The sequence below is a fragment of the Phaenicophaeus curvirostris genome, unplaced genomic scaffold (assembly GCF_032191515.1).
Source record: "Phaenicophaeus curvirostris isolate KB17595 unplaced genomic scaffold, BPBGC_Pcur_1.0 scaffold_397, whole genome shotgun sequence".
Classification (NCBI taxonomy): domain Eukaryota; kingdom Metazoa; phylum Chordata; class Aves; order Cuculiformes; family Cuculidae; genus Phaenicophaeus; species Phaenicophaeus curvirostris.
In genome coordinates, this window is record NW_027206988.1 from 1 (window position 1) to 24,763 (window position 24,763).

General features: G+C 61.3%; 1 protein-coding gene across 1 annotated transcript in view; it reads right to left on the bottom strand.

The window, feature by feature from the left end:
• Positions 1 to 388: 388 nt before the first annotated feature.
• The window catches only part of LOC138735042 (1-phosphatidylinositol 4,5-bisphosphate phosphodiesterase beta-3-like), a gene marked incomplete at its 3' end in the record, with an annotated part of 50,328 nt that continues 25,953 nt past the window's right edge, over positions 389 to 24,763 (bottom strand). The window contains 20 exon segments of the mRNA XM_069882907.1: positions 389 to 475; positions 1,430 to 1,487; positions 1,946 to 2,084; positions 3,373 to 3,447; positions 4,693 to 4,781; positions 5,415 to 5,556; positions 7,340 to 7,374; positions 8,412 to 8,468; positions 9,164 to 9,203; positions 9,206 to 9,259; positions 10,063 to 10,167; positions 11,911 to 12,010; positions 12,818 to 12,979; positions 14,364 to 14,518; positions 15,795 to 15,919; positions 17,206 to 17,290; positions 19,470 to 19,566; positions 20,915 to 20,985; positions 22,278 to 22,376; positions 23,405 to 23,525. Of these exon segments, the coding sequence (XP_069739008.1) occupies positions 389 to 475; positions 1,430 to 1,487; positions 1,946 to 2,084; positions 3,373 to 3,447; positions 4,693 to 4,781; positions 5,415 to 5,556; positions 7,340 to 7,374; positions 8,412 to 8,468; positions 9,164 to 9,203; positions 9,206 to 9,259; positions 10,063 to 10,167; positions 11,911 to 12,010; positions 12,818 to 12,979; positions 14,364 to 14,518; positions 15,795 to 15,919; positions 17,206 to 17,290; positions 19,470 to 19,566; positions 20,915 to 20,985; positions 22,278 to 22,376; positions 23,405 to 23,525 (1,896 nt within the window).

A 24,763-nucleotide genomic window follows, 5' to 3' on the forward strand; every position in this document is an offset into this window, starting at 1 on the left:
AGTCCCTCCCAGTCCCTCCCAGTGCTCCCAGTCCCTCCCAGTCCCTCCCAGTTCCTCCAGTGCTCCCAGTCCCTCCCAGTCCTCCCAGTTCCTCCCAGTGCTCCCAGTTACCCCTCCCAGTGCTCCAGTTACCCCTCCCAGTGCTCCCAGTCCCTCCCAGTCCCTCCCAGTGCTCCCAGTTCCCCCCTCCCAGTGCTCCCAGTCCCTCCCAGTGCCCCCCCAGTCCCTCCCAAGTCCCTCCCAGTGCTCCCAGTTCCCCCCTCCCAGTCCCTCCCAGTGCTCCCAGTCCCTCCCAGTCCTCCCAGTCCCTCCCAGTGCTCCAGTTCCCCCCTCCCAGTCCCTCCCAGTCCTCCCAGTCCCTCCCAGTCCCTCCCAGTGCTCCCAGTACCGGGGGCTCCTCGAGCCGCAGCTGCTCCAGGACCCCCCCGATGTCCTTCCAGCAGCTTCTCCTGACGCCGCTTCTGCGCTCCTCCAGCTGGGGGGGGGGAACCCCAAAAATTACACCCCCACCCCCCCCACAACGAGGGGGGGGCCCCAAACCCTAGGGGGGGACCCCAAAAATGAGGGGGGGGCCTAAAATGAGGAGGAGGGAGGGGGGAGGAGGTTTTTGGGGGGCTGGGGGGGATTTGGGGGTGCAGGGTGGATTTGGGGGGGTCTTTTTAGGTTGGGGGGGTCCTTGCACCCTAAAAATGAGGCCCCTAAAGAAAAGGGGACCCCAAAAATGAGGGGGGGCCCAAAATGAGGAGGAGAGAGTGGGGTGGAGGGTTTTTGGGGGCTGGGGGGGGATTTGGGGGTGTGAGGGGGAGGTTCTTAGGTAAGAGGGGGTCCTTGCACCCCGAAAATGACCCCCCTAAAGAGAGAGGAACCCAAAAACTCAGGGGGGACCCCAAAAATGAGAAGGCGAGCTGTAACATGAGGAGGAGAGAGGGGGAGGGAGGATTTTTGGGGGGCTGGGGGGGGATTTGGGGGTGCGAGATGGGTTTGGGGGGGCTTTTAAGGTTGGAGGGGGTCCCTGCACCCCCAAAAATGACCCCCCCAAAGAAAAGGGGACCCAAAAACCTGGGGGGGACCCCAAAAATGAGGGGGGGCCCCTAAAATGAGGAGGAGGGAGGGGTTTTGGGGTGCTGGGGGGTGATTTGGGGTGTGAGGGGGGGTTGGGGGGCATTTTGGGTAAGGGGGGTCCTTGCACCCCAAAAATGACCCCCCTAAAGGAGACGGGGACCCCAAAAACACGGGGGACCCCAAAAATGAGAAGAGGGGGCCCTAAAATGAGGAGGAGGAAGGGGGGAGGGAGGGTTTTTGGGGGGCTGGGGGTGGGATTTGGGGGTGCGGGGGGGGGTTTTTTTGGGGTGGGGGGGGGTCCTATGGGTTTGGGGGGGCCCTGGGGGGGGTCAGTTTTGGGGTGTCCCCCCCTGTTTTCGGGGCTCACCCTGCGGATGGAGGACACGGACTCGCTGATGTGGCGCCTGTTGATCTCCGTCAGCTCCCTGGGGGGGGGGGGGGGGGGGGGGGGGTTGAGGGTCATTTTTTTGGGGTGGGGGGGTCCCCGAATTTAAAAAAAAGGGGGGGGCAGCACCCCCAGGACCCCCCTGAACCGACCCCCCCACTCAGGGCCCCCCCAAAGTGTTTCTCCACTTCTCCAGCCCCCCAAAAAGGTGCCCCCCAGTACCCACAGAACCCCCTCCCAGTGCTCCCAGTTCCCCCAGTCCCCCTAGAATCCCCCCCCACCCCCTTCACCCCCCCCATACACCCCAAAATCTATTCCCCCCCTCCCCCATTCTCCCCCCTCCCCTCACTCTGTAGCCCCCCCTACCCCCCCAAATCCCCCCCCCCCCCCAACTTTAGGACCCCCCCCCTACCCTTTAACACCCCCCCCCCCCACTTTAGGGCCCCCCAAACCCCTCAGACACCCCAAAAAACCAGCCCCCCCCCCCCCCCCCATTACCCCCCCTGCCGCCTCCCCCGGGCTTCGCTGATGCTGTTGTGCCTCTTGCGATCTAGAATCTTCTGCAGCTCCTTTTTCTCCTGGGGACCCCCCCCAAAATAAAAAAATATTATAGGGACCCCCCGGGACTCCCCTGAATCTATAAAGCCCCCCCTTGCCCCCCTCCGCACCCCAAAAAAGGCTGAGAAACACCCAAAACCCACCGCCCCCCCCCCCCATTTACCCCTAAAGGATCCCAGGATGTGGGGACCCCATCCCAGTGCTCCCAGTTTATCCCAGTTCATCCCAGTGACCCCCCAGCACCCCTGGGACCCCCCCAGGACCCCTCCAGCACCCATAGGACCCCCCTTGCCCCCCCCCGCACCCCAAAAAAAGGCTGAGAAACACCCCAAAACCCACCGCCCCCCCCCCCCCATTTACCCCTAAAGGATCCCAGGATGTGGGACCCCATCCCAGTGCTCCCAGTTTATCCCAGTTCATCCAGTGACCCCCCAGCACCCCTGGGACCCCCCAGGACCCTCCAGCACCCATAGGACCCCCCCTTGCCCCCCCGCACCCCAAAAAGGCTGAGAAACACCCCAAAACCCACCGCCCCCCCCCCCATTTACCCCAATGGATCCCTGGATGCGGGGACCCCATCCCAGTGCTCCCAGTTCATCCAGTTCATCCCAGTGCCCCCCCAGTACCTCTAAAACCCCTCCCAGTGCTCCCAGTTCCTCCCAGTGACCCCCCAGTACCCCTAGAACCCCCTCCCAGTGCTCCCAGTTCCTCCCAGTACCCCCCCAGTACCCCTAGAACCCCCTCCCAGTGCTCCCAGTTCCTCCCAGTGCCCCCCAAGTACCCCTAGAACCCCCTCCCAGTGCTCCAGTTCCTCCCAGTACCCCCCCAGTACCCCTAGAACCCCTCCCAGTGCTCCCAGTTCCTCCCAGTACCCTAGAACCCCCTCCCAGTGCCCCCCAGTACCCCTAGAACCCCCTCCCAGTGCTCCCAGTCCCTCCAGTGCCCCCCCAGTACCCCTAGAACCCCCTCCCAGTGCTCCCAGTTCCTCCCAGTACCCCCCCAGTACCCCTAGAACCCCCTCCCAGTGCTCCCAGTTCCTCCCAGTGCCCCCCCAGTACCCCTAGAACCCCCTCCAGTGCTCCCAGTCCCTCCCAGTGCCCCCAGTGCCCCTAAAACCCCTCCCAGTTCATCCCAGTTCATCCCAGTGTCCCCCCAGTACCCCTAGAACCCCCTCCCAGTGCTCCCAGTCCCTCCCAGTGCCCCCCCAGTACCCCTAGAACCCCCTCCCAGTGCTCCCAGTCCCTCCCAGTGCCCCCCCAGTACCCCTAGAACCCCCTCCCAGTGCTCCCAGTCCCTCCCAGTGCCCCCCCAGTACCCCTAGAACCCCTCCCAGTGCTCCCAGTTCCTCCCAGTGCTCCAGTACCCACCTCTCACTGGTTCGCGCAGCCGCTTGAGCTGGCGGCCTGGGCCTCCAGTGCCACCTCCCGCAGCCGCTGCAGGGCCTGCCACCAGTATGGACCAGTAAGGACCAGTATGGACCAGTATAAACCAGTATAGACCAGTATGGGACCAGTATAAACCAGTATAGACCAGTATGGACCAGTATGGCCATCCCTGTTGCCCGGGGTGCACGCAGCCCCAGTATAAACCAGTACAGACCAGTACAGCCCCCTTGGGGCTCGGCTTTCGATATCCCAGTACACACCAGTACAGACCAGTATGGACCAGTATGAACTGGGACGAACCACTGCAGCTCTTCCCGCTGCTCCCAGTCATCCCAGTTGCCTCCCAGTGCCTCCCAGTCCCCCCTAATCCCCCTCCCAGTCCCTCCCAGTCCCCCCAATCCCCCCCAGTCCCTCCCAGTCCCCCTTAATCCCCCTCCCAGTGCTCCCAGTCCCCCCCAATCCCCCTCCCAGTCCCTCCCAGTCCCTCCCAGTCCCCCCTAATCCCCCTCCCAGTCCCTCCCAGTGCCTCCCAGTCCCTCCTAATCCCCCTCCCAGTCCCTCCCAGTGCTCCCAGTCCCCCCTAATCCCCCTCCCAGTCCCTCCCAGTCCCCCCTAATCCCCCTCCCAGTGCTCCCAGTCCCCCCCAATCCCCTCCCAGTCCCTCCCAGTGCTCCCAGTCCCCCCCAATCCCCCTCCCAGTCCCTCCAGTGCTCCCAGTCCCCCCCATCCCCCTCCCAGTCCCTCCCAGTCCCCCCTAATCCCCCTCCCAGTCCCTCCCAGTGCTCCCAGTCCCCCCCAATCCCCCTCCCAGTCCCTCCCAGTCCCCCCTAATCCCCCTCCCAGTCCCTCCCAGTGCTCCCAGTGCCCCCAAATCCCCCTCCCAGTCCCTCCCAGTGCTCCCAGTCCCCCCTAATCCCCCTCCCAGTGCTCCCAGTCCCCCCTAATCCCCCTCCCAGTGCTCCCAGTCCCCCCTAATCCCCTCCCAGTCCCTCCCAGTGCTCCCAGTCCCCCCTAATCCCCCTCCAGTCCCTCCCAGTCCCCCCTAATCCCCTCCAGTCCCTCCCAGTGCTCCCAGTCCCCCCAATCCCCCTCCCAGTCCCTCCCAGTCCCCCCCAATCCCCCTCCCAGTCCCTCCCAGTGCTCCCAGTCCCCTCCTAATCCCCTCCCAGTGCTCCCAGTCCCCCCTAATCCCCCTCCCAGTCCCTCCAGTGCTCCCAGTCCCCCCTAATCCCCTCCCAGTCCCTCCCAGTGCTCCCAGTCCCCCCCAATCCCCCTCCCAGTCCCTCCCAGTGCTCCCAGTACCTGGCGCAGGTGCTCTCGCTGCCTCCCCAGTTCCACCTGGTTCTGCTCCTCCCGCAGCTGCAGCAGCCGCCCCGGCCTCTTCCCCTTTGCTGGGGGGGGGGGGACACCCAAAATTTTTGGGGTCCCCCCCTTCGATTTTGGGTCCCCCGGGTTCGTTTTGGGGTAAAAAAGCAGCATTTGGGGTCTGGGGGGGTTAATTTTGGGGGGTTCAAGGTTTTGGGGATCCCCTAGCTGGGGCTAGGGTCTATTTTTTGGGGGTCCCCCCTCGATTTTGGGGTCCCCTCTTCGATTTTGGGGTCCCCTCTTCGATTTTGGTGTCCCTTGAGTTCATTTTGGGGTGAAAAAAGCAGCATTTGGGGTCTGGGGGGGTTAATTTTGGGGGGTTCAAGGGTTTTGGGGACCCCCTAATTGGGACTAGGTAGGTTTAGGGTCTATTTTTTGGGGCTCCCCCCCTCGATTTTGGGGTCCCCCTGTGGATTTTGGGGGGATCTCCTCATATTTTGGGGTCCCCCTGATGCTTTTGGGTGCCCTCCCTTTTGGGGTGCCCTCCCTTTTGGGGGGCCCCCTTTTTGGGGGGGGTCTTGGAGGCTTTTCCTCCCCCCCCCCCGCCCCACGCTGCTCCTCGAGGGTTGGATTTGGGGGTCCCTCAGAGGGTTTTGGGTCCCTCAGAGGGTTTTGGGGTGCCGTGGGGTTTGGGGGGGCTTCATTTTTGGGGTCCCCACCTGCTCCCCAGCCGCTTGTGGAGGGTCCCCCACTTTTTGAGGTGCTTCTTGCGCAGCTCCTGCAGCTCCCGGCTCTGCGACTTGAGCAGCTTCACGTACGCCTTGTGCTGCCTCAGCTCCTCCAGCGACTGCGGCGCCACCTCTGAGGGATTTGGGGGGTGCAGGGGGGGTCCCCAAAACTCAAAGAGGGGGCTCGAGGTTTTGGGGGACCCCCCTGAACCCCGAAAATGGGGTAGACCCTCCCCTGAGCATCCTACATCTCTCAGATCCCCCCCATTGCCTCTAAGTAGATGTGAGCTGGGAGGATTTGGGGGTTCAGGAAGGGATTTGGGGTTCAGGAAAGGATTTGGGGGTGCAGGGGGGGTCCCCAAAACTCAAAGGGGGGGCTCGAGGTTTTGGGGGACCCCCCTGAACCCCAAAAATGGGGGGGAACCCTCCCCTGAGCACCCTACGTCTCTTAGATCCCTCCTATTGCCTCTAAGTAGATGTGAGCTGGGAGGATTTGGGGTTCAGAAGGGATTTGGGGTTCAGGAGGGGATTTGGGGGTGCAAGGGGGGTCCCCCAAAACGCGAGGGGGGGCACCAGGTTTTGGGGGACCCCCCTGAACCCCAAGAATGGGGGGGAACCCTCCCCTGAGCATCCTACGTCTCTTAGATCCCCCCTAGTGCTCTAAGTAGATGTGAGCTGGGAGGATTTGGGGGTTCAGGAAGGGATTTGGGGGTTCAGGAGGGGATTTGGGGGGGCAGGGGGGTCCCCAAAACTCAAAGGGGGCTCAGGTTTTGGGGACCCCCCTGAACCCCAAAAAATGGGGGGAAACCCTCCCCCGAGCATCCTACGTCTCTCAGATCCCCCTATTGCCTCTAAGTAGATGTGAGCTGGGAAGATTTGGGGGTTCAGGAAGGGATTTGGGGGTTCAGGAGGGGATTTGGGGGGCAGGGGGGTCCCAAAACTCAAAGAGGGGGCTCGAGGTTTTGGGGGACCCCCTGAACCCCAAAAATGGGGGTAGACCCTCCCCTGAGCATCCTACATCTCTCAGATCCCCCCCATTGCCTCTAAGTAGATGTGAGCTGGGAGGATTTGGGGGTTCAGGAAGGGATTTGGGGTTCAGGAGGGGATTTGGGGGTGCAGGGGGGGGTCCCAAAACTCGAGGGGGGCTCGAGGTTTTGGGGGACCCCCCTGAACCCCAAAAATGGGGGTAGACCCACCCCTGAGCATCCCACGTCTCTCAGATCCCCCCCATTGCCTCTAAGTAGATGTGAGCTGGGAGGATTTGGGGTTCAGGAAGGGATTTGGGGGTTCAGGAGGGGATTTAGGGGTGCGGGGGGTCCCCCAAAACTCAAAGGGGGGCTCCAGGTTTTGGGGGACCCCCCTGAACCCGAAAATGGGGGGGAACCCTCCCCCGAGCATCCTACGTCTCTCAGATCCCCCCTATTGCCTCTGAGTAGATGTGAGCTGGGAGGATTGGGGGTTCAGGAGGGGATTTGGGGGTTCAGGAGGGGATTTGGGGGTGCAGGGGGGTCCCAAAACTCGAAGGGGGGCCTCGAGGTTTTGGGGACCCCCCTGAACCCCAAAAATGGGGGTAGACCCTCCCCCGAGCATCCTACGTCTCTCAGATCCCCCCTATAGCCTCTAAGTAGATGTGAGCTGGGAGGATTTGGGGTTCAGGAAGGGATTTGGGGGTTCAGGAGGGGATTTGGGGGTGCAGGGGGGTCCGCAAAACTCGAGGGGGGGGCTCGAGGTTTTGGGGGACCCCCCTGAACCCCAAAAATGGGGGTAGACCCACCCCTGAGCATCCTACATCTCTCAGACCCCCCCCATTGCCTCTAAGTAGATGTAAGCTGGAGGATTTGGGGTTCAGGAGGGGATTTGGGGGTCCCCAAAACTCATGGGGGGGTCATAAGATTTTGGGGTCCCCCCCCTTTCACCTGTGAGGACGCTGGCGATGAGATCGTCCCTCTGCCTGGGTGGGGGGACAGAAAAAAATTTGAGGTCCCCAGGATGGGATTTTGGGGTCCCCAGGGTGGGTTTTGGGCCCCCAGGGTGGATTTTGGGGTCCCAAAGGGGAATTTTGGGGTCCCCAGGTGGGTTTTGGTGTCCCAGGGTGGGTTTTGGGGTGCCTAAGGGGAATTTTGGGGTCCTGAGGAGGAATTTGGGGTCCCAAAGGGGGATTTGGGGTCCCCAGGGTGGATTTTGGGTCTCAAAGGGGGATTTTGGGGTCCTGGGAGGAATTTGGGGTCCCAAGGTGAGATTTTGGGGTCCCTAAGGGGAATTTTGGGGTCCCCAGGGTGGGTTTTGGGGTCCCCAAGGGGGATTTTGGGGTCTCAAAGGGGAATTTTGGGGTCCCCAGGGTGGGTTTTGGGGTCCTGGGGAGGAATTTGGGGTCTCAAAGGAGAATTTTGGGGTCCCCAGGGTGGGTTTTGGGGTCCCCAGGGTGGATTTTGGGGTCCCAAAGAGGGGTTTTGGGGTCCCCAGGGTGGGTTTTGGGGTCTCAAAGGGGGATTTTGGGGTCCTGGGGAGGAATTTGGGGTCCCAAAGGGGAATTTTGGGGTCCTCAGGTGGGATTTTGGGGTCCCTAAGGGGAATTTTGGGGTCCTCAGGTGGGATTTTGGGGTCCAAGGTGAGATTTTGGGGTCTCCAGGGTGGATTTCGGGTCCCAAAGGGGAATTTTGGGGTCCCCAGGGTGGATTTTGGGGTCCCAAAGGGAGATATTTGGGTCCCCAAGGTGGGTTTTGGGTCCCCAGGTGGATTTTGGGGTCCCCAGTTGGGATTTTGGGGTCCCCAGGTGGGATTTTGGGGCCCCCAGGGTGGATTTTGGGGTCCAAAGGGGAATTTTGGGGTCCCCAGGTGGGTTTTGGGGTCCCTAAGGGGAATTTTGGGGTCCCCAGGTGGGATTTGGGGTCCCCAGGTGGATTTTGAGTCCCCAGGATGGATTTTGGGGTCCCCAGGAGGAATTTTGGGGTCCTCCCGATTGGATTTTGGGGTCCCCCCCCCCTTTTACCTGGGCTGGGAGCCGGGGGGGGCCCGGGTGGGGGCCCCCCAGGATTTTGGGGGGCTCTGGGGGGGGTTCAGCGCTCGCCCCCCCCGCCGGGCTCTCACGGGGCTTCTCGGGTCCTCCTGGGAGAAAGCAGGGGGGGAGGGTCAGGGTACCCCAAAACCTTGGGACCCCCCCAAAACCCTGGGGGCCCCCCAAAACCCCTCAGGGCCCCCCCAAAATCCTCTCCTCTCCCATTCATCCCTCCAGTGCTGCTTTAAGCCCCCCCCAAACCCCTCAGGGCACCCCAAAACCCTTCACTCCCCCCTAAAAAAGCCCCCCCCAAACTCCTACCCCCCCTAAATCTTGGGGGGCCCCCAAAACCCCTCAGGGTCCCCCCAAAACCCCTCAGGGCCCCCCAAAATCCTCTCCTCTCCCCTCATCCCTCCCAGTGCTGCTTTAAGCCCCCCTCAGAGCCCCCCCAAAACCCCTTTCCCCCCCCCCAAACCCCTCAGGGCACCCCAAAACCCTTCAACCCCCCCAAAAAAGCCCCCCCCAAATCTTGGGGGCCCCCCAAAAACCTCTCAGGGTCCCCCAAAACCCCCTCAGGGCCCCCCCAAAATCCTCTCCTCTCCCCTCATCCCTCCCAGTGCTGCTTTAAACCCCCCCCAAACCCCCCTTTCCCCCCCCCCCAAAACCCTCAAGGCCCCCCAAAACCCCCTCCCCAGCCTTTTAGCCCCCCCCAATAATAAAAAAATATTGGGGGGCCCCCCTGAACCCAACTTCTCCGTCGCCCATCAGGGCCTGGAGGCGGCGCGCCGCTGGTCCATGAGGCTGACGTGTTTGATGGGGTTACTCAGCGCCTCCGCGTAATCTGGGGGGGCCACGAGGTTTTGGGGGGGTTAGGGGGGTCCCCCAAATCTTAAGGGGTCCCCCAAAACCTTAAAACCCCCCCCCAAAAAGGAAAGGAGCCCCCCCAAAACCAGGGGAGGTCCAAGAAAGGGTTGATGGGCTGGAAACCAGGGAGCCCCTAAAATTGAGGGGGGAGCCGCAAAATAAGGGGGTTCCCCAAAAGTTAAGGGGTCCCCTAAAAGATAAAGGGGTCCCCTAAAAGCTGAGGGACCCCAAAAGTCTAAGGGGACCCCAAAAAGGAAAGGAGCCCCCCAAAAATAGGGGAGGTCCAGAAAGGGTTGATGGAGCTGGAAGGGGATCGGAAAGCAGGGAGCCCCTAAAATTGAGGGGGGAGCCGCAAAATAAGGGGTTCCCCAAAAGTTAAGGGGTCCCCTAAAAGCTAAAGGGGTCCCCCAAAAGCTGAGGGGTCCCCAAAAGTCTAAGGGACCCCAAAAAGGAAAGGAGCCCCCCCAAAATGAGATGGGGGACCCCAAAGAAGAGGGGGGACCCCAATAAAAGAGGGAGACCCCAATAAAAGAAGGGGGACCCCAAAAAAAAGAGGGGGGACCCCAATAAATAGGGGTGGGACCCCAAATAAGAGGGGAGACCTCAATAAAAGAGGACGGGTCCCCCAAAAATAGGGGGGACCCCAATATGAGAGGGGGATCCCCCTTCTGGGGCTGCTCGGCTGCCAGCGCTGGGGATGCTGCCCCCCTCCCTCCAGGTTTTGGGGGGCTCCCCCGGGTTTTGGGGGGCGGGGGTGTGTTTTTGGGGTCCCCCCCGCACCCTGGTGTCCGTCGGGGACGTAGTCGCAGGCCTCGGTGTGCAGGAGCAGCGCCGGGAGGCACAGCGGCTGGTTGCTCTCATTGCGGAGGCAGACATAGTGGTACCCTGCGGACACACAAGATGGCGGCTGCGGGGGGACGGGCACACAACATGGCGGGAGGGGGACACACAAAATGGCGGGTGGGGACACACAAGATGGCGGGTGGGGGACACACAAGATGGCGGGTGGGATGGAAAAGAGGGTGGGGACACAAGATGGCGGATGGGGGACACACAAGATGGTGGATGGGGACACACAAGATGGCGGGCGGGGACACACAAGATGGCGGCAGGGATGGAAAAGATGGGCTGGGGACACAAGATGGCGGATGGGGACACACAAGATGGTGGATGGGGACACACAAGATGGCGGGTGGGACACACAAGATGGCGGCAGGGATGGAAAGATGGGGTGGGGACACAAGATGGCGGATGGGACACACAAGATGTGGATGGGGACACACAAGATGGCGGGTGGGACACACAAGATGGCGGCAGGGATAGAAAAGATGGGGTGGGGACACACAAGATGGCGGCAGGGATGGAAAAGATGGGGTCGGGACACAAGATGGCGGATGGGGCACACAAGATGGCGGCAGGGATAGAAAAGATGGGGTGGGGCACCCAAGATGGCAGATGAGGACACACAAGATGGCGGGTGGGGACACACAAGATGGCGGGTAGAGGGACACACAAGATGGCGGGTGGGGACACACAAGACGGCAGCTGGCACATAGAAAACGAGGTGGGGACACACAAGATGGCGGCAGAGATGGAAAAGATGGTGGTGGGGACACACAAGATGGCGGAGGGAACACATAAGATGGCAGGTGGCAGACACACAAGATGGCGGTTGGGGACACACAAGATGGCGGGTGGGGACGCACAAGATGGCGGGCGGGGACACACAACATGGCGGAGAGGACACACAGGATGGCGGACGGGGGACGCACAAGACAGCGGATGGCGTGGGGACACACAACATGGCGGCTGCAGGGGAACGGACACAACATGGGCGGGCGGGACACACAAGATAGCGGGTGGGGACACACAAGATGGCGGGTGGGATACACAACGTGGTGGGTGGGGACACACAAGATGGCGGGTGGGGATACACAACATGGCGGCTGGGGACACACAAGATGGCGGACGGGACACACAACATGGCGGGTGGGGCACACAAGATGGCGGCAGAGATGGAAAAGATGGCGGGTGGGGACACACAAGATGGCGGTTGGGGATACACAAGATGGCGGCTAGCACGTAGAAAATGAGGTGGGGACACACAAGATGGCGGGTGAAGACACACAAGATGGCGGGTGGGGACACACAAGATGGCGTATGGGGACACACAAGATGGCGGGTGGGGACACAACATGGCGGGTGGGGACACAACATGGCGGGTGGGGACACACAAGATGGCGGCAGAGATGGAAAAGATGGCAGTGGGGACACACAAGATGGCGGGTGGGGGGACACAAGATGGCGGGTGGGGGACACACAGCATGGCGGATGGAGTGGGGACACACAACATGGCGGCTGCGGGGGGACGGACACACAACATGGAGGCTGAGACAGTGGGGAGGTGGGGGGCACCCTAAACCGCCCCTTGCCTCCCATTTCCCCCAACTTTCCCCCCACTTCCCTCCATTTTACCCCCTATTTCCCCCCATTTCCCCCCCGTTCCCCCCATTTACCCCCCTATCCCCCCATTTCCCCCCTATATCCCCCATTTTACCCCCATGCCCCCCCTTTTTTGCCCCCCCAGTCCCCCCCATTCCCCCCCCCCAATATTCCCCCCCCCCTCACCGGATCGCAGCCCCGCGAGGGGCAGGACGCGGTGCCCCAGGAACCTGCCGCCCTCCTCGTAGGCCGCAACGCGCAGCGACGCCAGCGCCGGCACCAGCACCTGCCCCACAGCGACCCCATAGGGACCCCACAGTGACCCATAGGGACCCATAGGGACCCATAGGGACCCATAGAGACCCATAGAGACCCATAGGGACCCATAGGGACCCCATAGAGACCCATAGAGCCCATAGAGACCCATAGAGACCCATAGAGACCCATAGAGACCCATAGGGACCCATAGGGACCCATAGAGACCCATAGAGACCCATAGGGACCCATAGAGACCCCATAGAGACCCCATAGACATAGAGACCCATAGAGACCCCATAGCAACCCCACAGAGACCCATAGAGACCCCATAGAGACCCCATAGTGACCCATAGAGACCCATAGAGACCCCATAGAGACCCCATAGCGACCCATAGAGACCCATAGGGACCCATAGAGACCCATAGAGACCCCATAGCGACCCATAGAGACCCCATAGAGACCCATAGAGACCCCATAGAGACCCACAGAGACCCCATAGAGACCCATAGAGACCCATAGAGACCCATAGAGACCCATAGAGACCCCATAGAGACCCATAGAGACCCCATAGAGACCCATAGCGACCCATAGAGACCCCATAGAGACCCATAGAGACCCATAGGGACCCCATAGAGACCCATAGAGACCCATAGAGACCCATAGAGACCCCATAGAGACCCATAGAGACCCATAGAGACCCATAGGGACCCATAGAGACCCATAGAGACCCATAGAGACCCATAGCGACCCACACCCACCCCATAGAGACCCCATAGTGAACCATAGAGACCCCCAGTGCCTCCCAGTCCCTCCCAGTCCCCTCCCCGCGCCCGACCCTGGGGAAGACGAAGGCCTCGTCGTCCCAGACGGGGTTGAAGGAGCCCCCGGCGCACACCCGGGTGCGGAAGCGGCGCCGCGTGTCGGCCGGGAGCCCGAAGACGTCGACCTCCACGTAGAGGGCGGCGCGACGCTCCGATAGGAACTGCCCCGACAGCACCTGCCCCCCCGGAACGGAGCCAAACTGGAGTCAAACTGGGCTGAACTGGGATGGACTAGGGACGAAGCAGCCCCAAGGGGGGGCCCCGAGCACCCCCCGCGCCCCAAAAAGGCACCGAACGCCACCCAAAAGCACTGGGGGAAAGTGGAGTGGAGCTGGAGTGGGGCTGGAGTGAGAGTGGAGTGACGGTGGAGTGAAACTGGAGTGAAAGTGGAGCGAAGAAACTGGTGAAACCAGAGTGAAGAAACTGGAGAGAAACTGGAGAGAAACTGGAGAGAAACTGGAGTGAAACTGGAGGAATCAGAATGAAGAAACTGGAGTGGAACTGGAGTGAAACTGGAGAGAAACTGGAGCGAAGAAACTGGTGAAACTGGAGTGAAGAAACTGGAGTGAAACTGGAGAGAAACTGGAGCAAAGAAACCAGTGAAACCAGAGTGAAACTGGAGTGAAATTAGAGAGAAACTGGAGAGAAACCAAAGTGAAACCAAAGGGAAACTGGAGCGACCTTGAAATCCGTCCCCGGACCCAGACCCCCCTTTTTTGGGGTCCCCCCTTTGTTCTGTCCCCCCATTTCCAGGTCCCCCCTTTTTTCTGTCCCCCCATTTCCAGGTCCCCCCTTTGTTCTGTCCCCCCATTTCCAGGTCCCCCCTTTTTTCAGTCCCCCCATTTCCAAGTCCCCCCTTTGTTCTGTCCCCCCATTTCCAGGTCCCCCTTTTTTTCTGTTCCCCCCATTTCCAGGTCCCCCCTTTTTTTCTGTCCCCCCATTTCCAGGTCCCCCCTTTTTCTCTCCCCCTATTTCCAGGTCCCCCTTTTTTCTGTCCCCCCATTTCCAGGTCCCCCCTTTTTTTCTGTCCCCCCAAATCCAGGTCGCCCCAATTTTCTGTCCCCCCATTTCCAGGTCCCCCCATTTCCGTGTCCCCCCAGTCCCCAGGTCCCCCCATTTCTGTGTCCCCCCATTTTTGTGTCCCCCACTTCTTCTGCCCCCCATTTCCAGGTCCCCCGGTCCCCAGGTCCCCCCATTTTTGTGTCCCCCCTATTTCCAGGTCCCCCCTTTTTTTCTGTCCCCCTATTTTCTTGTCCCCCCTATTTCCAGGCCCCCCCTATTTTTCTGCCCCCTTCTCTTCCCACGTCCCCCATTTTTTTCTGTCCCCCAATTTCCAGGTCCCCCCATTTCCAGGTCCTCCATTTTTTTCTGTCCCCCCATTCCCTACTCCCTCTATTCTGGTGCCCCCCTTTTTTCAGTCCCCCCATTCCCAACTCCCTCTATTTTGGTGCCCCCCTTTTTTCAGTCCCCCCATTCCCAACTCCCTCTATTTTTGGGCCCCCCTTTTTTCCGTCCCCCACCCTGTGTCCCCCCCTTTTGTGTCCCCCCCCCCCCCATCACCTGCACGCGGAGGGCGTTGGCGACGATGCCGTCGACGAGCCCCTCGGCGAAGGGGTCGAACCTCTTGTCGCGGCGCCGCAGGAACTGGGGCTTCAGCAACAGCCCCGAGCGCCCGTTGCCCTCGAACAGCCCCAGCGCCAGCTGCAGGGGCACATCTGGGGGACACGGGGGTCTCTATGGGGTCTCTATGGGTCTCTATGGGTCTCTATGGGGTCACTATGGGTCTCTATGGGGTCGCTATGGGTCGCTATGGGGTCTCTATGGGGCTCTATGGGTCTCTATGGGGTCTCTATGGGTCTCTATGGGGTCTCTATGGGTCTCTATGGGTCGCTATGGGTCTCTATGGGGTCGCTATGGGTCGCTATGGGTCTCTATGGGTCTCTGGGTCTCTATGTGTCGCTATGGGTCTCTATGGGGTCTCTATGGAGTCGCTATGGGTCTCTATGGGTCTCTATGGGTCTCTATGGGTCTCTGTGGGTCTCTATGGGTCGCTATGGGTCTCTGTGGGGTCTCTATGGGGTCTCTATGGGGTCTCTATGGGGTCTCTGTGGGGTCTCTATGGGTCTCTATGGGTCGCTATGGGTCTCTATGGGGTCGCTATGGGTCTCTATGGGGTCTCTATGGGTCGCTATGGGTCCCTATGGGGTCTCTATGGGTCTCTATGGGTCTCTATGGGTCGCTATGGGTCTCTATGGGGTCTCTATGGGTCGCTATGGGTCTCTATGGGGTCTCTATGGGTCTCTATGGGTCTCTATGGGTCTCTATGGGGTCTCTATGGGTCTCTATGGGTTGCTATGTGGTTGCTATGTGGTTGCTATGCGGTTGCTATGTGGTTGCTATGTGGATGCTGTGGAGCCGCTATAGGTCCCTATAGGTCGCTATAGGTCTCTGTGGGGCAGCTCTAGGTCGCTATGGGGCAGCTATGGGTCTCTATGGGTCGCTATGGGTCCCTATGGGTCTCTATGGGGTCGCTATGGGTCGCTATGGGTCGCTATGGGGTCTATATGGGTCGCTATGGGTTGCTATGCGGTTGCTATGTGGTTGCTATGTGGTTGCTATGGGGAAGCTGTGGAGCCGCTATAGGTCCCTAGAGGTCCCTAGAAGTCTCTATGGGGCAGCTCTAGGTCTCTATGGGTCGCTATGGGTCTCTATGGGGTCTCTATGGGTCGCTATGGGTCTCTATGGGTCTCTATGGGTCTCTATGGGTCTCTATGGGGTCTCTATGGGTCTCTATGGGTCGCTATGGGTCTCTATGGGTCTCTATGGGTCGCTATGGGTTGCTATGCGGTTGCTATGTGGTTGCTATGTGGTTGCTACGTGGTTGCTATGCGGTTGCTATGGGTCTCTATGGGGCAGCTATAGGTCCCTATAGGTCGCTATAGGTCCCCGTGGGGCAGCTCTCGGTCGCCGTGGGGCAGGCGGGGGTCTCACCGAGGGTCTGGAAGTTGAGGGCGGCCATCTGCACGCCGGCGTTCCAGAAGAGCTGGGGCTGGAAGTTGGAGGAGTCGACGCGGGTGCCCTTGGGGTAAACGCGGCTCAGCTGCCGCGTGTTGTACCTGCCGCGTCAAGGCCCCTCCTGACCCACGAGTGACCCCGGGGGACCCCCACGGGACCCCTAGTGACCCCCAAGTGACCCCCTAGTGACCCCTACTGACCCATAAGTGACCCCTAGTGACCGATAAGTGACCCCCAGTGACCCATAAGTGACCCCTAGTAACCCATAAGTGACCCCTAGTAACCCATAAGTGACCCCTAGTGGCCTGTAAGTGACCCCCAGTGACCCAGAAGTGACCCCTACTGACCCCCAAGTGACCCCTACTGACCGATAAGTGACCCCTAGTGACCCTCAGTGACACCCAAGGGACCCCTAGTGACCCCCAAGGGACCCCTAGTGACCCATAAGTGACCCCTAATGACTCCCAAGTGACCCCTACTGACCCCTAGTGACCAATAAGTGACCCCTAGTAACCCATAAGTGACCCCTAGTGGCCCATAAGTGACCCCTAGTGGCCCAGAAGTGACCCCCAGTGACCCATAGGTGACCCCCAGTGACCCCCAAGGGACCCCAAAGTGACCCACAAGTGACCCCTAGTGACCCATAAGTGACCCCTAGTGACCCCCAAGGGACCCCAAAGTGACCCACAAGTGACCCCTAGTGACCCATAAGTGACCCCTAGTGACCCCTAAGTGACCCTTAGTGACCCAAAAGTGACCCCGAGTGACCCATAAGAGACCCTTAGTGACCCTTAGTGACCCATAAGTGACCCTTAGTGACCCATAAGTGACCCCAAGTGACCCCTACTGACCCCTAAGTGACCCCAAGTGACCCATAAGTGACCCCTAGTGACCCCTAAGTGACCCATATGACCCCCTAACCCCCCCAAATCGCCCCTATAGACCCCCCCAGCCCCCCAAAAGTGAACCCCAACCCCCAGGGCCCCCCCAAACCCCCCCATAGACCCCAAGCTGCCCCCCAACCCCCCCGTACACCCCCCAAAACCCCCCCATAGCCCCCCAAAATCCCCTTATAGCCCCCTAAACCCCCCCATAGCCCCCCCAAATCGCCCCTATAGACCCCCCCAGCCCCCCAAAACTGAACCCCAACCCCCCCAGGGCCCCCCCAAAGACCCCAATCTGCCCCCCAACCCCCCCATACACCCCTCAAATTCCCCCCCAGCCCCCCCAAATCCCCCATATACCCCCTTATAGCCCCCTCAAACCCCCTTATAGCCCCCTAAACACCCCCCCAGCCCCCCCAAATCGCCCCCATAGACCCCCCCCAGCCCCCCCAAAAATGAACCCCAACCCCCAGGGCCCCCCCAAAAACTCGAGGCGAGGATACTCGACGAACTCGAGGGGGCTCTTGGTGAGCTGCTCCAGCCCCTTGGTCTCCACGAAGGACGACATCTCGAACGCCTTGTTGCGCTCTTGGGGGGGGGGGGAACCCCAAAAATCAAACTGGGGGGGGCCCCCAAACCCCAAACGGGACCCCAAAACCCATAAGGGAACCCCAAAACCCCATAAGGGACCCCAGGATGCACCCCTCCCAGAAAAAAACCATCCCAAAACACACCAGGAGCCCCAAAACCACCTCAAGGACCCCCCCAAACCCATCAGGGACCCCCCCAAACCCTCAGGGACCCCCCAAAACCCATCAGGACCCCCCCAAAACCCATCAGGACCCCCTAAAAACCCCTTCCAGGACCCCTGAGCCCCCCCAAATCCCCCTGGAATCCCTTCCTAGGTCCCCCCAAACCTCCCCGAGACCCTCAGGGCCCCCCAAAACCCCCTCAAGGACCCCCCAAAATCCATCAGGACCCCCCCAAAACCCATTAGGACCCCATAAAAACCCCTCCCAGGACCCCTGAGCCCCCCCAAACCCCCTGGAATCCCTTCCTAGGACCCCCCAAACCTCCCCGCAACCCTCAGGACCCCCCAAAACCCCCTCAAGGACCCCCCAAAACCTATCAGGACCCCCTTAAAACCCCTCCCAGGACCCCTGAGCCCCCCCAAAACCTCCTGGAATCCCTTCCTAGGACCCCCCAAACCTCCCTGAGACCCTCAGGGCCCCCCAAAACCCCCTCAAGGACCCCCCAAAACCCATCAGGACCCCCCCAAAACCCATCAGGACCCCCTTAAAACCCCTCCCAGGACCCCTGAGCCACCCAAAACCTCCTGGAATCCCTTCCGAGGACCCCCCAAACCTCCCTGAGACCCTCAGGGCCCCCCAAAACCCCCTCAAGGACCCCCCAAAACCCATCAGGACCCCCCCAAAACCCATCAGGACCCCCCAAACCTCCCTGAGACTCTCAGGGCCCCCCAAAACCCCCTCAAGGACCCCCCAAAAGCCATCAGGACCCCCCCAAAACCCATCAGGACCCCCTAAAAACCCCTCCCAGGACCCCTGAGCCCCCCCCAAAACCCCTAGAATCTCCCTCTAGGACCCCCCAAACCTCCCCGAGACCCTCAGGGCCCCCTAAAACCCCCTCAAGGACCCCCCAAAACCCATCAGGACCCCCCCAAAACCCATCAGGACCCCCTTAAAACCCCTCCCAGGACCCCTGAGCCCCCCCCAAAACCCCTAGAATCTCCCTCTAGGACCCCCCAAACCTCCCCGAGACCCTCAGGCCCCCCCCAAACCCCCTCAAGGACCCCCCAAAACCCATCAGGACCCCCCCAAAACCCATCAGGACCCCCTTAGAACCCCTCCCAGGACCCCGGAGCCCCCCCAGACCCTCCTGGAATCTCCCTCTAAGGCCCCTCCAGACCCTCAGAACCCCCCAAACCCCCTCAAGGACCCCCCAAAATCCATCAGAACCCCCCCAAAACCCCTTCCAGGACTCCTAAGCCCCCCAAAACCCCCTGGAATCCCTTCCTAGGAACCCTCAAACCCCTAAAAGCCCCCCCAAACCCCCTCCAGACCCTCAGGGACCCCCAAAACCCCCTCAAGGACCCCCCAAAACCCATCAGGACCCCCCCAAAACCCATCAGGACCCCCTTAAAACCCCTCCCAGGACCCCGGAGCCCCCCAAAACCCCCTGGAATCCCTTCCTAGGACCCCCCAAACCTCCCCGAGACCCTCAGGACCCCCCAAAACCCCCTCAAGGACCCCCCAAAACCCATCAGGACCCCCCCAAAACCCATCAGGACCCCCCCAAAACCCCTTCCAGGACTCCTAAGCCCCCCCAAACCCCCTGAAATCCCTTCCTAGGACCCCCCAAACCTCCCCGAGACCCTCAGGGCCCCCCAAAACCCCCTCAAGGACCCCCCAAAACCCATCAGGACCCCCCCAAAACCCATCAGGACCCCCTTAAAACCCCTCCCAGGACCCCGGAGCCCCCCCAAACCCTCCTGGAATCTCCCTCTAAGGCTCCTCCAGACCCTCAGAACCCCCCAAACCCCCTCAAGGACCCCCCAAAACCCCTCAGGACCCCCCCAAACTCCCTCCTCGGACCCTTTAGCCCCCCCCAAACCCCCTGAAATCCCTTCCTAGGACCCCCCAAACCCCTAAAGCCCCCCCCCAAAACCCCCCGGAATCTCCCCCTGGGACCCCCCCCACCCAAGGGCCCCCCCAAAACCTCAGGGCCCCCCCAAAACCCAACTCACTGCTGGCAGCCTGGAAGGATTTGAACTTGACGGGCTCGATGTAGTTGACCAGCGTGGACATGGCCTCGGTGGCCCCGGCCTCGCTGCTCGCCGTGCCCTGAACCCCAAAACCATCACGGGGGGGGGGGGACACACAGGGCACCCCGAAACCCACCAGAGACCCCTGAACCCCTCAAAGACCCCCCCCAGACCCCCCAAAAACCCCCTCAGAGAGCTCCAAACCCCCCTCAGGGACCTCAAAATCCCCTCAGAGCCTTCAAAATCCTCTCAGGGACCCCGAAATCGCCTCAGGGACCCCCCAAAACCCTCTCAGGGACCTCAAAATCCTCTCAGGGACCCCCAAAACCCCCCTCAGGGATCCCCAAACCCCCTCAGGGACCCCAAAATCCCCTCAGAGGCCTCAAAACCCCCTCAAGGACCCCCAAGACCCCCTCAGGGACCCCCAATCCCCTCAGGGACCCCCAAAATCCCCTCAGGGACCCCCCAGATCCCAATAGAGACCCTAAAACTCCCTCAGGGACCTCAAAATCCCCTCAGGGACCCCAAAAACCCTCTCAGAGACCCCAAAATCGCCTCAGAGACCTCAAAACCCTCTCTGAACCCCCCAAACCCCTCAGGGACCCCCCAAAATCTCTTTAGGATCCCCAAGACCCCCAAAGGGACCCCGAAATCCCCTCAGGAACCCCCAAAAAACCCCTCAGGGACCCCAAAAATGCCCTCAGGGACCTCAAAATCCCCTCAGAGACCCCCAAACCCCCTCAGGGACCCCCAAAAACCCTCTCAGAGGCCCCAAAAATCCCTCAGGGACCCCTAAAATCCTCTCAGGGACCCCAAAAATGCCCTCAGGGACCTCAAAATCCCCTCAGAGACCCACAAACTGCCTCAGGGACCCCCAAAAACCCTCTCAGGGACCCCCAAACACCCTAAGGGACCCCCAAAAACCCTCTCAGAGACCCCAAAATCGCCTCAGGGACCCCTAAAATCCTCTCAGGGACCCCAAAAATCCCTCAGGGACCCCAAAAATCCCCTCAGGGACCCCAAAAACCCTCTCAGGGACCTCCAAATCCTCTCAAGGACCCCTAAAACCCTCTCAGAGACCCCAAAATCGCCTCAGGGACCCCTAAAACCCTCTCAGGGACCCCAAAAATCCCCTCAGGGACCCCAAAAACCCTCTCAGGGACCCCAAAAATTCCTCAGGGACCCCTAAAACCCTCTCAGGGACCCCAAAAATCCCTCAGGGACCCCAAAAATCCCCTCAGGGACCCCTAAAACCATCTCAGGGACCCCTAAAACCCTCTCAGGGACCCCAAAAATCCCCTCAGAGACCCACAAACCGCCTCAGGGACCCCAAAAACCCTCTCAGGGACCCCCAAACACCCTCAGGGACCCCCAAAATCACCTCAGGGACCCCAAAAATCCCCTCAGGGACCCTCCAAAACCCTCACCTCGTCCGTCGTCGGCTTCTTCATCTCGGCCACCTCCTCCTCGTCCTCCTCCTCGCTCTCGGCCTCGCGGTCTTGGGGGGTCGAGGGAGAATTTGGGGGACCCCCTGCACCCCAAAATCCCCTCTGAACCCCCAAATCCCCTCCCTGCACCCCAAAATCCCCTCCCTGCACCCCCAAAATCCACTCTCTGTGCCCCCAAATCCCCCTTGAACCCCCCAAATCCCCCCTTCACCCCCAAAATCCCCTCCCTGAACCCCAAAATCCACTCCCTGAACCCCCAAAATCCACTCTCTGTGCACCCAAATCCCCCTTGAACCCCCCCTGCACCCCCAAAATCCACTCTGTGCCCCCAAATCCCCCTTGAACCCCCCAAATCCCCCCTTCACCCCCAAAATCCACTCCCTGCACCCCCAAAACCCCCTCCCTGCACCCCAAAATCCACTCACTGTGCCACCAAATCCCTCCTGCACCCCAAAATCCCCTCCCTGTACCCCAAAATCCCCTCTCTGCACCCCAAAATCCACTCTGTGCCCCCAAATCCCCCTTGAACCCCCCCTGCACCCCCAAAATACACTCCTTGCACCCCAAAATCCCCCCTTCACCCCCAAAACCCCCTCCCTGCACCCCAAAATCCACTCTCTGTGCCCCCAAAACCCCCTTGAACCCCCCCTGCACCCCCAAAATCCACTCCTTGCACCCCCAAATCCCCCTTGAACACCCCAAATCCCCCCTTCACCCCCAAAATCCACTCCCTGAACCCCCAAAACCCTCTCCCTGCGCCCCAAAATCCACTCTCTGTGCCCCCAAATCCCCCTTGAACCCCCCAAAATCCACCCTTCACCCCAAAATCCCCTCCCTGCACCCCAAAATCCCCTCCCTGAACCCCCAAAATCCACTCCCTGCACCCCAAAATCCCCTCCCTGCACCCCAAAATCCACTCTCTGTGCCCCCAAATCCCCCTTGAACCCCCCAAATCCCCCCTTCACCCCCAAAATCCCCTCCCTGAACCCCAAAATCCCCTCCCTGCACCCCAAAACCCACTCTCTGTGCCCCCAAATCCCCCTTGAACCCCCCAAATCCCCCCTTCACCCCCAAAATCCACTCCCTGCACCCCAAAATCCCTCCCTGCACCCCAAAATCCACTCTCTGTGCCCCCAAATCCACCTTGAACCCCCCAAACCCCCCTTCACCCCCAAAATCCACTCCCTGCACCCCCAAAACCCCCTCCCTGCACCCCAAAATCCACTCTCTGTGCCCCCAAATCCCCCTTGAACCCCCAAAATCCCCCCTGCACCCCCAAAATTGCCTCCCTGCACCCCAAAATCCCCTCCCTGCGCCCCAAAATCCCCCCCCCAAAACTCACCGATGGATTTTCGGGGTTCCCCCAACTTGGGGTTCCCCCTCTCCTCCCCGTTGGGAACTGGGGGGCCCCCAGTTTCGGGGGGCTCCGATGGGGGGGGCCCTGGGGGAGGGAGAGGGGACAGTGAAGGGGGGGGGGTAGGGGACACCCCAAAATCCATCCTGGGGGGGGGAAACTGAAGATTTTGGGGTGCAGGAGGGTTGGGGTGCAGGTTTTGGGGTGCAGGGGGGTTTTGGGGTCCAGGGGGGTCTTGGGGTGCAGGTTTTGGGGTGCAGGGGGGTCTTGGGGTGCAGGTTTTGGGGTGCAGGGGGGGTTTTGGGATCCAGGGGGATCTTGGGGTGCAGGTTTTGGGATGCAGGGGGATTTTGGGGTCCAGGAGGGTCTTGGGGTGCAGGTTTTGGGGTGCAGGGGGGGTTTTGGGGTCCAGGAGGGTCTTGGGGTGCAGGTTTTGGGGTGCAGGGGGGGGTTGGGGTGCAGGTTTTGGGGTGCAGGGGGGGTTTTGGGGTCCAGGAGGGTCTTGGGGTGCAGGTTTTGGGGTGCAGGGGGGGGTTGGGGTGCAGGTTTTGGGGTGCAGGGGGGGTTTTGGGGTCCAGGAGGGTCTTGGGGTGCAGGTTTTGGGGTGCAGGGGGGGTTTTGGGGTCCAGGGGGGTCTTGAGGTGCAGGTTTTGGGGTGCAGGGGGGTCAGTTTGGGGGTGCAGGGGGGGTTAGGGGGTGTGATTTTGGGGTGCAGGGGGGTTTTGGGGTCCAGGGGGGTCTTGGGGTGCAGGTTTTGGGGTGCAGGGGAGTCAGTTTTGGGGTGCAGGGGGGGTTTTGGGGTCCAGGAGGGTCTTGGGGTGCAGGTTTCGGGGTGCAGGGGGGGGTTGGGGTGCAGGTTTTGGGGTGCAGGGGGGGTTTTGGGGTCCAGGAGGGTCTTGGGGTGCAGGTTTTGGGGTGCAGGGGGCTCAGTTTTGGGGTGCAGGGTGGGTTAGGGGTGCGATTTTGGGGTGCAGGGAAGGGTTTTGGGGTGTAAGGGTTGGGGGGAGCAGGTTTGGGGGTTCAGGGCTCAGTTTTGGGGTGCTGGGGGGGTTTTGAGGGGCAGGTTTGGGGGTTCAGGGCTCGGTTTTGGGGTGCGGGGGGGGGTTTTGGGGTACCCGTGTCCCCCCCCCCAGTTTTGGGGCGTGGGGGGGGTCCCCGCGGGCGCCGCTTCTTGTTCTTGATGAGGATCCGGCCCAGCAGCTCCTGGGGGCTCGGCAGGGGCACCCCCGGCTCCAGCTGCACCCCAAAATCGAGGGGGGGGACCCCAAAATCAAAGAGGGGACCCCGAAATCGGGGGAGTCACCCCGAAATCAGGGACTTTTCGGAACCCCCAAACCCCTCCATGAAGCTCAAAGCTCATCCCAGCCCCCCAAATCCCGCGGTGACCCCCCCTGCACCCCAAAATCTAACCCCTGCACCCCAAAATCCCACCCTAGACCCCTAAAAGCCCCCCAACCCCGTCTCCTGCCCCCCAAAACCCACCCCAGCCCCCCCAAACCCTCTTAAATCCCCTCCCTGCACCCCAAAATCTCCCCCCTGCACCCCCAAACCCCCTCAAATCCCCTCCCTGCACCCCAAAATCCCACCCCAGCCCCCTAGAAGCCCCCTCAAACCCCCTTTCCTGCCCCCCAAACCCCTTTCTGCACCCCCAAATCCTTGCCTGCACCCCCAAATCTCCCCCCAGCACCCCAAAATCCCACCCCAGCCCCTTAAAATCCCCCCAAACTCTCTCTCCGGCCCCCCCAAACCCCTTCCTGCCCCCCCAAATCCCACCCCACCCCCCCAAACCCCCTCAAATCCCCTCCCTGCACCCCCAAATCTCCCCCTGCACCCCAAAATCCCACCCCAGACCCCTAAAAGCCCCCCAAACCCCGTCTCCTGCCCCCCCAAACCCCTTCCTACACCCCCAAATCCCACCCCAGCCCCCCCGAACCCCCTCAAATTCCCTCCCTGCACCCCAAAATCTCCCCCCTGCACCCCCAAATCCCACCCCAGCCCCTTAAAATCCCCCCAAACTCCCTCTCCGCCCCCCCAAACCCCTTCCTGCTCCCCCAAACCCCCTCAAATCCCCTTCCCTCCACCCCAAAATCCCCCCCTGCACCCCCAAACCCCCTCAAATCCCCTCCCTGCACCCCAAAATCTCCCGCCTGCACCCCCAAATCCCACTCTAGCCCCCCCAAATCCCACTCCAGCCCCCCCAAACTCCCTCAAATCCCCTCCCTGCACCCCCAAATCCCACCCCAACCCCTTCAAACACCCCCAAATCCCTTCCTGCACCCCCAAATCCCACCCCAGACCCCTAAAAGCCCCCCAACCCCGTCTCCTGCCCCCCCAAACCCCTTCCTGCACCCCCAAATCCCACCCCAGCCCCCCCAAAGCCCCTCATATCCCCTCCCTGCACCCCCAAATCCCACCCCAGCCCCCCCGAACCCCCTCAAATCCCCTCCCTGCACCCCAAAATCCCACCCCAGCCC